At 37.6% G+C, this 14,767-nt stretch overlaps 1 protein-coding gene across 1 annotated transcript; it reads right to left on the bottom strand.

The window, feature by feature from the left end:
• Nucleotides 1-571: 571 nt before the first annotated feature.
• On the bottom strand, nucleotides 572-3,445 carry CPR41 (cuticular protein RR-1 motif 41). The gene is made up of 5 exons (XM_089736741.1): nucleotides 3,335-3,445; nucleotides 2,976-3,022; nucleotides 2,377-2,523; nucleotides 1,699-1,809; nucleotides 572-1,113 (listed from the first exon to the last, which is right to left on the bottom strand). Exons 1-5 carry the CDS (start codon nucleotides 3,347-3,349, stop codon nucleotides 744-746), a joined length of 690 nt encoding a protein of 229 aa, XP_089592867.1. The 5' UTR covers nucleotides 3,350-3,445; the 3' UTR covers nucleotides 572-743.
• Between the last annotated feature and the right edge of the window lie 11,322 nt (nucleotides 3,446-14,767).

The raw sequence follows: 14,767 nt of genomic DNA, 5'->3' as shown, positions 1-14,767 counted from the left end.
CGATTTCGATCCGGTAGTAGATTCATTCGCGAAGCAATTGCTCTTGAGTTGTTAGGTCTCCTTCGGAGGCGCTCGGGCAGTTGTTAGCAAAACCCATCCTCCTGGCTGAGCCTTTGCTCGCCCACCTGTCCTGGTGAAGGTGAAACTGGAAAAGCCTTCGGGCCACCAGTAATCTTTCAATTATAAAAAAAAGGAATTGTTATCCAAAACGATAATATGTACTGCCTAAAGCAATAACGTAGGAATAACAATAGATAACATTACAATAACATATTTCCCAGTCACATTTGACATTTGTGATCGTGGAATATCCGGAACATCTGCATTAATATCTAATTTACGCTCCACAAATGCAAATATCAACAACTTAAATGTATCAAGTTTAATGTATACTTTAAATGTCTCAATTCTAAGAATAAATTAATATTATTAATAATATTCCTCGAACTTATGTATAGTTCGTGTCCTGATATAAAACACTATCTTATTTTACAAAAAATAAATTATACTGTTTTTTTTTTCCTTAAAAAAAATCGTTTAGGTAATATATGTAAGGAATGTAAAATTAACGTGTTTTTCACAGAGCAATCTTTATTATCATGATAAACACATTAAATAATAGCCTGATTAATTATCTTGTAGGTAGAAGGTTAGACAAATGGCTGTAAAAGTAAAGTGGTGCTTTATGTACGTTTTTTTCTTTTCTTTCTAAAATAACCTTAAAATATTGATCTCGACTAGATTTACTTAGGGATGTGAGCTCCGTCAGCAACGAAACCGTTTTCGTCAGCAGTGTAGTCTACTCTGTAGGTGACACCGTCGGGGCCAACGTATTCGTAGAATCCCTTGACCTTGATGCCTTCGTTTTCGGTGCCGACGTTCTCGACCTTGCCGGCTTCTTCAGCGAGAATCTTGTTCTCGGTCTCGTACAAGTAGTGGTAGCCTTCGGGAGCGACGTCATTGTCGTAACGGATGATGCCGTATTTGTAGTCGTAGCCGGTGCCGCTGGGTGGGACCACCTTGCTGGCAACGTATGTGGGTGTGACTGGCACAGGAATGGTGGGCTTCACGACGGGCAGGGGAACAATGCTGGATACCTTGTAAGCATCACCACTGTAATAAAATTTAACATTATATAACTCTTTTTTTTTATTGCCTTTGTAGGCAGACGAGCATACTGCCCACCTGATGGTGAGTAGTTACCGTCGCCCATGGACTTCAGCAATGCCAGGGGCAGAGCCAAGCCGCTGCCAACTGCTTAATACTCTCCACAAGCCTCGTTTGAAGAAGGACATGTCATAGCGCTCGGGAAACACTGTGGAGGGGAGCTCATTCCATAGCCAGATGGTACGTGGCAAAAAAGACCTCTGGAAACGCACTGTGGATGACCTCAGTGGCTCCAGGTAGTGTGGATGAACTCTGCTCCGGTGGCGGGCGGTGCGATGGTAAAAACGAGTTTTTGGTTGGTAGGTTAGTTCTAAGTCTAGTGAGACTTATACCTTATATCTCAAGCTAAGCGAAGACATCCAACTTTTAACATCCTACAACTCCAGACCATTTAACACCAAATTTATAAAAAACAGTATATAACTTTGATCTGATGATGAACCATCTAACTGACCGCTTAAAATCGAACTGAGAGGTATTTTATTTAATTCAAAATTAGCTAATATTAAAATTAATAGAAGAACTACTGACAGGTATTTGCTGAGGTCCTCCTTGGTTCCGACGTAGGCTCCTCCGGGACCTCCAGCAGTACCGGATCCAGTGTAGAAGCCACCAGCGGCACCACGGTCTCCACGGTCACCGCTAAAACCATTCACATAAATAATAATACACGTTTGCCTTTAGATAACACTCCGATAAAGTAATATGATATACATAAGGGCGACTAGTACATTGATTGTAATCTCACGTTTTAATGATGTTGTATTAATTCTTAAAGCAATATGAAATTTAATATCATTTTCTATTGGGTACTAGAATTTAAATTACATGGCATGTACACTTTGACGAAGTCGCCTTGCAAATTGTTCACTTCAATATCAGCAATGGCATTATGACTATTTATATCGCCGAGGCGTTCCGAGTAATTCCTTCGCTAAATTAATATTCCTCTATAGTTTCCCAAAAACATTATAACATTTGTACGGTTCATATTTATTTTAATTTTGTTTGGTTGCACCGAAAATCTACTTCTCTGATTTTAATTAGGTATGTACTTCCACGAAAATTCGATTTCAATTATTATTCTCTAATTTTATTTTCAACGTTACAGATTGACGATTAACTATTAATTAATAGTAGTAGATAACTTATAGCTTTATGATAAGTAGACTAATCCAAGAAAGGAAAAGTTAAGATAAGAAAACGTACTTGTAGGCACCAGAGTTGTCGGGAACGTAACGGCCAGAGTTGTCGCGGCTGGGGTCATAACGGCCTGGATCAGCTACATAGCGGCCTGGCTTATAGACGAATGGGGAAACAGTAGAGTAAACTCGGTTGTACTGGAAAGGAGTGTACCTGAGAAAAAAAAAACATTGAAAGATATCGTGAATTATTGTTTTGATTTTTTTTCTCGTTTTCTCGTCAAAAAAAATCGCCAAAACTTAACAATAATAAACAAGATAACTGCTGAAAATTGAAAGCGGGGCTTAAATAACTACGAACATATCTAATCTTTCCCAAAAAAAAATGAATTGAATAGAAAGAAAAAATATTTTTTTTTTTTAAATAAAAGCATGAAGAATGTTTCATATATTACTCTAATTACCGATTTATAATGTAATTACTAAAACAAAATTTACAAGACTGCAATCCAAATTGATTATTGATTACCTGATTAAAAATATAAAATCGATTGAAACACCTTTTAAAATAAGTCACTCCAATATGAATAAAACACAACAACCATTTAAACACTTTCCAAGAAACACGTAAATTTTATTTGCACTAAAATTAAAATCAGTACTCACTTTCCAGTTTCGGCGGCCAGCGCCACTGTCAGAGACAGGCAGATTGCCTAGAAATAAATGATTGAGTTGTCACTAAACACAGTCTGTAAAAAATCTACCAATTCACAACACTAAGCAATATAATCCATTTCGAAGGCGAGATGACAAGTACTCCAATTCAAATTTGTCGTCTGTATCGTGATGTCTATGGGATGTGATAATTAAGGTATATCGACTGTCTGTTCACTAAACGAATTTTAAAAAATTCAAAGAAGATTAATTGTAAAATTAATTAACTCTTCAATTCGATTATCCCGAACACCATTACGATTACACGAAGTACATTGCAACGTATCCCGTACTGTATTGATGGCACTTACCAAAAAGACACGCATTTCCGTTGTTATGAAGCAAACTTAACAACCTGAATGTGATCTACAGAAAATCAATGCTTATTTATACCTTTTTTGTCTAATTTTATAATGTTCTTCTGTCCTGTTCCTCTCATTTATAATGTGTTGTTTGACGCTAATTCATTAATGCGGCGTTTCTCAATCTTCACTCGATGATAAATTCAGAAGCGTCGTTTGGTGACAGCAATAATACGTCTAATAAAAAAACTTACTACGAACTTTAAGATTACTGACGTATGTAATATTTATCCGTTCAATATATATATTAATCTGAACTTACGGTGATATTGTAAAGATTATTATTTGGCAAGCAACATAAGAGCAGCGCATAATATTTTGAGAAATTGACAAAAACTGTTGCTGTAACTATTCCTATTGTAATGTTAATAAATACTGTAAAATTGAGACTCAGAACTTATGTGTTAGGGTGGGTAGCGTTTACTTTGTCGATGTCTGTTGAACGTCGTAAATAAGCAATACGTAATAGTATTTCACGAAAAAAAGATTTTAATTTTATTTTTTTATTTAATAAGTTGATTGTTGGCAGTATAAGATACGACAGTTAAGTACATTATGCTTTATTGTCACCAGAAAAATAGTACCAACACATTAAAACATAAAAGCGCCTTAAACAGTCTTGTCACTTAAAACAATCTCTTCTAAGCAACCCTTGAGCGTAAATAAGATTAAAATGAGAGTAATTTTGGTAAATGTAGTGCAGTCGAGTATGCCTTAAAAACATTTTTAGTAGATTAGTAAACTTTATTGATAATTCATATAAATAATCAACACATACCTTAACAGTGACTTAAAAATATTGGTATTTTGATGGTAGAGTGTCTTGTGAGCCTCCCCAGGTAGACACTACCACCTTGCCTATTTCTACCGTGACGTGGTAAGGTTTTTCAGTTTGAAGCAGCTGTTTTACTACAAATCTGAGCCTTAGAACTGCTGTGTAAAGGCAACTTATATATATATAATAATATGTGTATGCATGGTATATCTTGGACGGTAGCTGTCACAAGATACTTCAAAAATGCCCCGGTTCCGACGGTATACCCGGTTCCGACGGTATATCTAACCGCGTTATTAAACTTCTACCCGTCCAACTCATCGTGATGTTGGCATCTATTTTCAATGCCGCTATGGCGAACTGTATCTTTCACGCGGTGTGGAAAGAAGCGGACGTTATCGGCATACATAAACCCGGTAAACCAAAAAATCATCCGACGAGCTACCGCCCGATTAGCCTCCTCATGTCTCTAGGCAAACTGTATGAGCGTCTGCTCTACAAACGCCTCAGAGACTTCGTCTCATCCAAGGGCATTCTCATCGATGAACAATTCGGATTCCGTACAAATCACTCATGCGTTCAACAGGTGCACCGCCTCACGGAGCACATTCTTGTGGGGCTTAATCGACCAAAACCGTTATACACGGGAGCTCTCTTCTTCGACGTCGCAAAAGCGTTCGACAAAGTCTGGCACAACGGTTTGATTTTCAAACTATTCAACATGGGCGTGCCGGATAGTCTCGTGCTCATCATACGGGACTTCTTGTCGAACCGCTCTTTTCGATATCGAGTCGAGGGAACCCGCTCCTCCCCACGACCTCTCACAGCTGGAGTCCCGCAAGGCTCTGTCCTCTCACCCCTCCTATTTAGCTTATTCGTCAACGATATTCCCCGGTCGCCGCCGACCCATTTAGCTTTATTCGCCGACGACACGACTGTTTACTATTCTAGTAGAAATAAGTCCCTAATCGCGAAGAAGCTTCAGAGCGCAGCCCTAGCCCTAGGACAGTGGTTCCGAAAATGGCGCATAGACATCAACCCAGCGAAAAGTACTGCGGTGCTATTTCAGAGGGGAACCTCCACACGGATTTCCTCCCGGATTAGGAGGAGGAATCTCACACCCCCGATTACTCTCTTTAGACAACCCATACCCTGGGCCAGGAAGGTCAAGTACCTGGGCGTTACCCTGGATGCATCGATGACATTCCGCCCGCATATAAAATCAGTCCGTGACCGTGCCGCGTTTATTCTCGGTAGACTCTACCCCATGATCTGTAAGCGGAGTAAAATGTCCCTTCGGAACAAGGTGACACTTTACAAAACTTGCATAAGGCCCGTCATGACTTACGCGAGTGTGGTGTTCGCTCACGCGGCCCGCACACACATAGACACCCTCCAATCCCTACAATACCCGCTTTTGCAGGTTAGCTGTCGGGGCTCCGTGGTTCGTAAGGAACGTTGACCTACACGACGACCTGGGCCTCGAATCAATTCGGAAATACATGAAGTCAGCGTCGGAACGATACTTCGATAAGGCTATGCGTCATGATAATCGCCTTATCGTTGCCGCCGCTGACTACTCCCCGAATCCTGATCATGCAGGAGCCAGTCACCGTCGACGCCCTAGACACGTCCTTACGGATCCATCAGATCCAATAACCTTTGCATTAGATGCCTTCAGCTCTAATACTAGGGGCAGGCTTAGGGACCCCGGTAACCGTACTCGTCGAACTCGACAAAGAGGTCGACGTGCAACCTAACCCATGCATCAGCCCGCTGAGTTTCTCGCCGGATCTTCTCAGCGGGTCGCGATTCCGATCCGGTAGTAGATTCATTCGCGAAACAATTGCTCTTGAGTTGTTAGGTCTCCTTCGGAGGCGCTCGGGCAGTTGTTAGCAAATCCCACCCCTCTTGGTTGAGCCTTTGCTCGCCCACCTGTCCTGGTGAAACTGGAAAGGCCTTCGGGCCACCAGTAAACTTTCAATCATAAAAAAAAAAAAACTTCAAAAATGCCTGAATCACGCTAGTAATATTTTCATATGTTTTTATATGTACAAGTTCCGAACAATAACATTCTGACCGTCGATATACAGAGCAATAATGCACTGCTCAATGGAAGATCTTCCCTATTTCGATCTCTCCAAATATGAGTATTGCTTGCTTAGATATACATGCTCCAAAACGGAGCTTTCTACATTATCAAAACTACTTCAACCTTTTTTGGTATTTAGAAATGAGCAGTACACTCGGCATGGTACTTACTAAAATCCATTAACATGAATACGTGGATGCCGTCGCACACATTAAGACGTGAGAACGAAATCTCATTGGGATTTTGTGGCTGTTATACCACCCTTCATCCCGGAATGCATGTCTGCTTCACGATCACAGAAGACATTATAGTACCTATACCTACAGGCTTACACAATATGGCCTAGCAGAGGCGAACACATGCCACATTCGTATTTCTTAATAAAAATAATCACCTGCCTGCGGGATTTGAAAACTAACATAGTTCTATACGTCCGGTATTCTCGTAACTCAAGATGAGTTCAACAGCAATAGCCGTCGAAATGAGTAACCAAAAAGAGCTATTTATTTATTAATACTAGTTATTTAAGGCGGTAAGAAAAGTAGTAGTTATTTAATCATATTTAAAAGAACTAAAAGTATTACTTTGTACATGATTACATGAGTAAAATACCGAGGAAATTTATTAAACAACTTGTTGCAAACTTAAATAAATATTTATTGATAGCAATAAATTATAGGTCCCCGATTTATGATCATATCAACCGTCTACTAGGTTGCCTATTAAAATAATAAAGAAAACTTATTCAGTTACAATAAATACTACTTTAAAGAAATGCACTTCGCAATAGTGCCCTTTTAATGCTCTTTTAGTTGACGCATTCACTGAGACTGTAGGGTGATCTCCCTATCTCGTGCTAACCAGCGCATCACATGGCCGCCTTAGAATCTTTGATAAATCATGGTTTCCTGTTTAGCGCTACCCTATTTCTAAGATAGGCTCATTGGTGCAGTAACCTAACTACTGTGCAACAACCAGTTTCAATCACTTATTGGAGCATCAGTTGGGTATCAGTATTTCTGATACTAATACTTTGATATCAAGAATTAGGTGTACTTATTTTGTATATAGTATATGTCTATATATGTTTCTGGTACCCATAGCACAGGAGAAATTCGTAGCTCGGGGTCACTCTGTAGAGTGTTCAAATTCTTTATAAATAATTAATAGGACACAAATTAACTCTACTAGGAGGTTCAACTCCCAAATACTGCACCTACCGCGCTGGTGGGGATCCGGCGATTTTCTCCTGTGGAAAAGATAGGAAACAAATCAAACACTGTGACTTATTTCCGATCTACCATCCGCTTTAATGTGGGAACCAAAGACTAATGTATAATGAATGTATACATTAATATATATTTAAAAACATATTGAGCCCCCAGAGACAGAGCAGATATTATGTTCGTATTGGGAGTAGAAAAAACTGCGACAGTGCTAACTACTAATCCACCATAGTTCAAGTCATTTTTAGTCCTTGAACAATTTCTCCTCATCAAAGCTTCTTAGAAACAACAAATGGCTCTGAAAGGTAATTTTATATTTTATCAAACCAGCATCTCCTTATTGAACACAAACGAGAGTAACACGAATGCATTAATGCAAAACACGCGTGAAGTTTGAGAAACGTTGTTAAATTAATTAATTTTATCAAGATTCGCTCCGCAAGTCCGATGCTCAGCTTTATAAATTATGTATGTGAATCAATTTTACACACATTAATGTGATATAGATGGCGATAGTTTTCAAGGCCAAGATGTTCACCGGCATAATTTAAATGAGATTAATGTTAGTTGCCTAGACCTAACATTCTAATTTTAGCTAAGCGAATATTACTCTGAGAGCTTTATTCAAAATTTAATGTCCTACTTAATTAAGTAATCGTTTTGTATTCCGGTTAAAATAGTTAGATTACACTCTAATAAGTGTTAAACGGCTACCGAAATCCATAGGTGAATCATAATATGGCTGCATCCAATCTTTCTGCCCGCTTGAGACATTCCATACATATATTTTCTTGCAATGTCTCGATTGGATATCCAAATAATTATGATAATATGGGCACGGCGGTATGGGCCCCCACGCATAGTTACCATAAAATAAAACCCTATAAAATTTTATCTACTTATATTGTCTGTAAACACGAAACCTTAATACACTGAGTTTCTCGCCTAAGTGGTGGTAGATGCTGCGAATCTCTGCTCTGCCATTGTTAACACATTCTCTTGTGTTGCACTCCTTAACCTACTTAACAGTTACAGCGTAGCTTGAATAACCCTGTTAAGCTACCAGCGATTATGTAAGAAACAAATAATAATCGAAAACTATAAAATACATAAACATAAAGTTTTTGTTTTTTTACTTTAACCTTATGAGACTAGGAAAAATTCGATTTGCATAGTTTTAAAACAAATGCAGAATAGAATATACCTATTAATTAACTTGCACACTACATGAAGTAGCGCGTTATCAATTAAACAAATTTGGGAGTTCCCAATTTGGCCCTTCTTTTTTTATAAATTTATTTATTAATTGTAATATGTCTTTCTATAGTTTTTTTTTTTGCAAATATTATTTTCTACGTGATTTTGTTTCCCACGTTCCGCACAGCACCATTGTCATTATGATGCGGCACCCAACACCTACTTGAGAGACGCACCTTAAAACAGGCAACAATATTTTCTTACCATATGCCATAAACGTAATTCAGTACGTGTGTGCGACTGTGTGATTTAATAATATACGTAAAAGGCGACGCGTAACTCGAAATCCAAAAAGAAACTTATATTAAAAGAATTTATGGAACCACAAAAACCAGTTTCACATAAAAAAAAAATAAGGACGGGTTCTTTTCTAGAATTGTTATGATATTTTTTTAGCTTTCCACGGTTTCGGACCAGTTATGATTTTAATATAGACGATTGAAATTCCGATGATAGATAGAAAATTGTTGTGGATTGGCGAGTTCGTAAACGGATTCAATTCTATGCGTACTGTAAGCCTTAGATAAGTTCATTATTACCAGATTATTAATAGAACATAAATTTCTATCTTAATGACTACAGCTTGAGAATGTTATATGATAATCTTGAATACATAACATACTAACACTTAAATTTTATAGCTGATGCTGCAAACATCCTCCAGCTAGCTAAATGCATTATGTAAATGCGTTGAATTAAACGGGATTCATTACCATTTAGAACATTTGAGACTTCTTAAAACATATATGTCAGTTGACAAACGAGTTGCTCATACCTATTGAAAATGATAAAACCTTTGGTGATCACACCCACGGAAAAGCGAAGAATCCATTATGATAAAAACGAATGTGTGCAAACAACAATTCCAAAAAAAATCTATTTACAGTAAAAAAGATTATTTATTTGCTCCAGACTAAAAAATTAATGTCTCAAATGATTTATTGTCTTATTACACTTAAAATGTTTACCGGAGGCAATAAACATAGTCGAAATTTCAATTAAAAATTAATTCATTAAAATATGTTGAGTCGATGCTTCTACAATACAACCGTTTCAGAATCTATATATTAATACATGAAGCAAAAACTTTGTATTTAAAATTATGCATAAAAATACATTAAATCAATAAATAAAACATTACACATGCTACCATGTATTTGACACACATACACATACCTACTCTTTTGTTTATTGTTAAATTCTGTGGTCTAATTGAAAATAAATGAATATTTCTGGTCTATAATATTATTTGTCTATAAAGTGAAGTTTTTGACAATAGAACCATAATAATGTTCAAACTTATAATTTAAATTAATAATTATAAACGAATTTCGACTTCTGAGGTACCACTAGTATATGTAAATCAGCACTTCTATTAATTTTTGTATCTCATTCAATTTATAGCCCTTGCGATAGTTATTTCTCAAATGCTACTAATGGATGATGGGCCAACATCCGAACTAAATGTAATTCCGTATAAAAGCAACGTTGCATTCGACGGCTTGTTAGGGTTCCGTAACTAACTGGCAAAAAAGTTTAACTGTAACCACTTAACAACATATAGACTGCGATTTCTATTGCCCGTCTAGATACAGTCCTAAGATTCGTTATCACCGTCTGTACTTCAATACACCACATAAATTTTGCACAGAAACCATCGTCACTGAATATGGACTTTGCAAATTTTGTCGTCGATGTTAAATTTGAAATAAAAGTACACAACTTTCTTTAAAGTACTGGTTTATATATTTATCTTGTGTAGCAAAACGGCTTTACCAAAAGAAAATATGATGAAAAACCTTTGATGTTCACAAATCACGAGGTAATTATTAGACACAAAGATAAGGTAAGAACTGTGATGAATTATGTCAAACAGTGACTATGATTTTTTACAGGGTAAGTTTTCGTTTGAGACATTGCCTAGGTACTGAACCAGTCTAATCAAGATGATGACAGAGATTGTCATAAAGAATCAATTTTTCATCGCAATTGACAATGCGATTCAAAATTCCTTCGTTTCTATGTTTATGAGCAACGCATACCTTAACGCGTTCGTCGTCCTAGCGATCGTTCAGTTTGTGCGGCACACAGTTATCAAGTCTCTTACCTAGCCAATTTGACGGAAAAGGACCAATATTGTTTTGATGCTAACGTTGTTGCGAACTCAGTGTTAGACTGAGTATCGTCAGCTTCCACTATCGCCTTTGATTCGTCGTTGTTGACATTCGTTTTCGGAAAACCATGAAGTTCATTATTTAGATTAAAATTTTCATGCCGGAAGCGTTCAAACCAATAACGACTAACGAGCTATTAATGTCATAAGCCTATTGTCCGGTATTGCTACCGCATCGTAGTTCGTGCTCCATAATACCTACCTATATTTTTATTGTGTCCATATTGATGAGAAAGATGCATATGTATTGAAAACAAAACACTAATAGATAATCAATTAACTATAACAATGGAACTACCACAAGAGTATATCCAATTAACCTTAAAAAGAATTTCAAATCGGTCCACAAATGACAGAAATATCGCTGTAGAAACAAATATAAAAAAAGCACAGTCGAATATTTGCCTTTCCTGATTCCTGAACAAAGATTTTAAAACAAAAGTCGCATCACTCTATACGATTATATCCGGTGTTTGCTCTCAGGCCACTGACGCTTATTAAAATTATTAAATGTTAGCTTTTCTACGGAATCCTTCACTTATTCGTGCTTGGCCGGTTTTTATTTATTTCAACACATTTAAGGGCATTCCGCTAAAAGTTCAGCTTTTTAAATTAGTAATTCTCTGCACACATAAATTATACGAAGTGCTCAACGAGGTTGGATTACTAAAAAATATGAAGGAACTGATAAAAATCTCTGAAGCGAAACTTTTATACAATTTGATTATCGGTAGAGTGGATATATTAAATAAGTCCCAAGGGACCAAAAAAGAATATATCTACTAATATAACTAGTGCCATGATGCAGCAACCTAAACTTGATCTTGGCCACAAAGAGACTCCATTCATCACAGTACTGCGCTGTTTCCCAAAAGTATATCGAAGCCCGAAATTATAAAAGAAAACTTAAGAGCTAAGAACTTGAGAAAACTGAGAACTTTATTGATATTAATCAACACTTAATAGAGTTGTTAATACTTGTATATAGAAGTAATACCCATTCGATTAAAATTCAAAGTGATCAAGGCTCGGTTTATGTTAACATATTCGATGCATAGATAGACAAAGGGAAAACAATATCAATACCATTTTCTTATCACTTACTTACTCAGTACCATTGTCTTCTCTGTTTGTTTAATATTCGTTTGCAAGCTTTAGGACTTTATCGATAAAAGGTTTTAGAAATAGTCTTTTTTTATTTCTTAAAAAGTAGAATTATGCTAAGTAAAATTTACCCTTCGACTTCTGCGAGTGCACCATCTCGCAGAAGAAGGCGGCGGGGCGCGTGAGAGACGCACAATCCCGCTGCCGTCGAGCGGGGGCCAGGGAGGCGGATTTGGCCCAAGCCCTGGCCCTCTAAGTGTTTCGGGTCTCCCTGACATGTTGGTCTGGGGACTGGCTAGGGGGGCCTAAGAAGACGACGTGCAAGCTGCTCTGCACGCGTTTTACGCAAGAGCATCCGGGGAGGATGGAAGGCCGGCTATCTTCGACCCACGCTGGCTCTGGCCCAGCGGGGCATTCCGTAGGGTAACTCACTCTAACCGGCGCCATCTAGGCGGGCTTCGGACAGCCTGCCGACCAAGAGGGCTGGTGGTTGTGGCGCCGACGACCGCCGGTCCGGCGTCCTGAGGGGGAGGGTGATGGAAGAGATGTGCTCCGCACCAACCCAGCGGCGCTTCACTTTTTCCCCCTTTGCTTTTTCATGAGTTCTGTCTCATGCGAGGTTTGGACGTTGATTGTTGAGCAACAGGAGGTTTTAGTCAGTTCGACTCTGACATGCCCTGCCCTCCATCCCCAGTGGAGGGCGGAAGTCCGGCGATTTCCTCCTGACAAAAAAAAAGGAAAATTTACCCTATGGGCTGTCAATTGGTAGCTTCTTTACTTAGCGGCTATTAATGTAATCTTTTAGTTCCTAATTTATTCGTTTCTATATCAATATGAAATCAAGAAAAAAAAATTAATAGGAAAATTACCTAGTCCAAATCTCGAGATGTCTAGTGATTATGGTTGTATTCAATCATCAAATAAATAGTCAGGGACTGGGAGCAAATGCTGGTTAATATAAATGTTTGGTTTGTTGTTGAGTACCACATTTTTTTGTTATTAAATCTCCTGCTAAAAACCTTTGATAAATTCATTATAAGGTTGTATGATTACCAAAGAAGGCGCTTTTCGAGTAAAAATTACTTTAAATTAAATCGGTCAGTACTTGACTATTACTGAGGACCACAGAAAAAAAGACCCACAAAAACTGTAGCATAATATTTAGAAGACTCCATACAAGTACTTGAATTGCAAAAAACAGCATTAAAAAGCTTAAGATAAAATATTCAAACTCCTTACAAAGATCTAAACAGTACGTATGATGAAAACGAAAACATTTGCTCTTAAAATGAAATAGGAACTTAAAAAAAAATTAAAAGTCAAGGCTCAAGCAAATCGGAGAATTTTGTCTTTGACCGCAAGGACGTCTGATAAATAACAATGTTTGTTGTACCTCTGTACAGAGCTAGACCAGTAAGATATTACTGTAGTAGTAAATAAAAAAAGGAAATTAAAAAATTTTATAAACTTTTTTAATTATTCTACTTAAGAAATCAAATTCACGGCCCATCTAGTACTAAAGGGGTTACAAGTGCCCAGAGAACTCAAAAGGGTATGCCACCAGACCTCAAACCATGATGTTAAAGTCTCAAATATTTCGTATGACACCTGTCCCATGCTTTAAATTTAAACACATAGTGACTACGCGGAAGAAATAGACAATGCTATTATATGTCTATCACCACGGGTTCCTCATACGACTTCTAACTGTTCCGTTTTGGGTTCATAAATGACATAAACGCCATTCATATCCTCTGTAGCGATTTCGATACATTTCACTTTTCATAAAATTCGACGGATTCAAGTAGATATGAATGCGTGGAATTAAGTATATTATTCAACATTGGAAATCCTTCTTCTTCTTTGTCTCCACCCTATGCCACTAGGTGGGGTCGAGCGAATTTTTCTATTCCCTTCTCCATTGGAAATTAATTTCCATTTTTTAACAATATCACTAACCGTCCAATAATCATCGGCCAGCTTTTTAATTTCAATTGCTGACTATCTCAAGTGTATTTTAAAAATAAAATACAACAATCATAACTACAAAAACTACAAAAACTGTAAGTATAACTACAAAAACTGCAAACTTATTTACCCTGTTATCTCTGGTGTCCACCCGGTTAATTCTGACCTGAGTCTTTAAATGACTCGTATGTATATATACACGCGGGTGTAGTTACAGCCCTCCTGCTTATTTCTACGAAAGACTGGGGCAGTCGTTGTACTATAGAACTGAAACTTAAGCTTTTGACGTGTGGGTAAGACGTCTAAAAAAAAGGACATCTTGTGAGTCCGCACGGATAGGTACCAGCACTGCCTATTTCTGCCGTGAAGCAGTAATGCGTTTCAGTTTGAAGGAAACTCATATCACAAGATGGCGGTATTTACGTTGTAGATATCTATGGGCTCCAATAACCACTTAACACTAGGTAGGTCGTGACCTCATCCACCCATCTAAGCAATAAAAAATAAAACTCATATCTCAAGGTGGGTGGCGGCATTTACGTTATTCATGTCTGTGGGCTCTGGTAACCACTTAACACTAGATGAACCGTGAACTCGTTCACCCATCTACGCAATAAAAAAATATTCTTATTTGTTGAATGATTACGACATTTAGTTATTTTGTAAGATATTTTTACTGGTATTGGTTATGCTATATAAGCTGTTATATGGGTACGGGAGAGAATGCCGCTATCTACCTTGAGACATGGTATCGAAATCTCAATTGTATTGTATTGTAATACGGCAC

Source organism: Bombyx mandarina, chromosome 22, assembly GCF_030267445.1.
Source record: "Bombyx mandarina strain Sakado chromosome 22, ASM3026744v2".
Classification (NCBI taxonomy): Eukaryota; Metazoa; Arthropoda; class Insecta; order Lepidoptera; family Bombycidae; genus Bombyx; species Bombyx mandarina.
The sequence above is the reverse complement of the archived record's forward strand: the minus strand, read 5'-3'. Positions and strand labels throughout refer to the sequence as shown.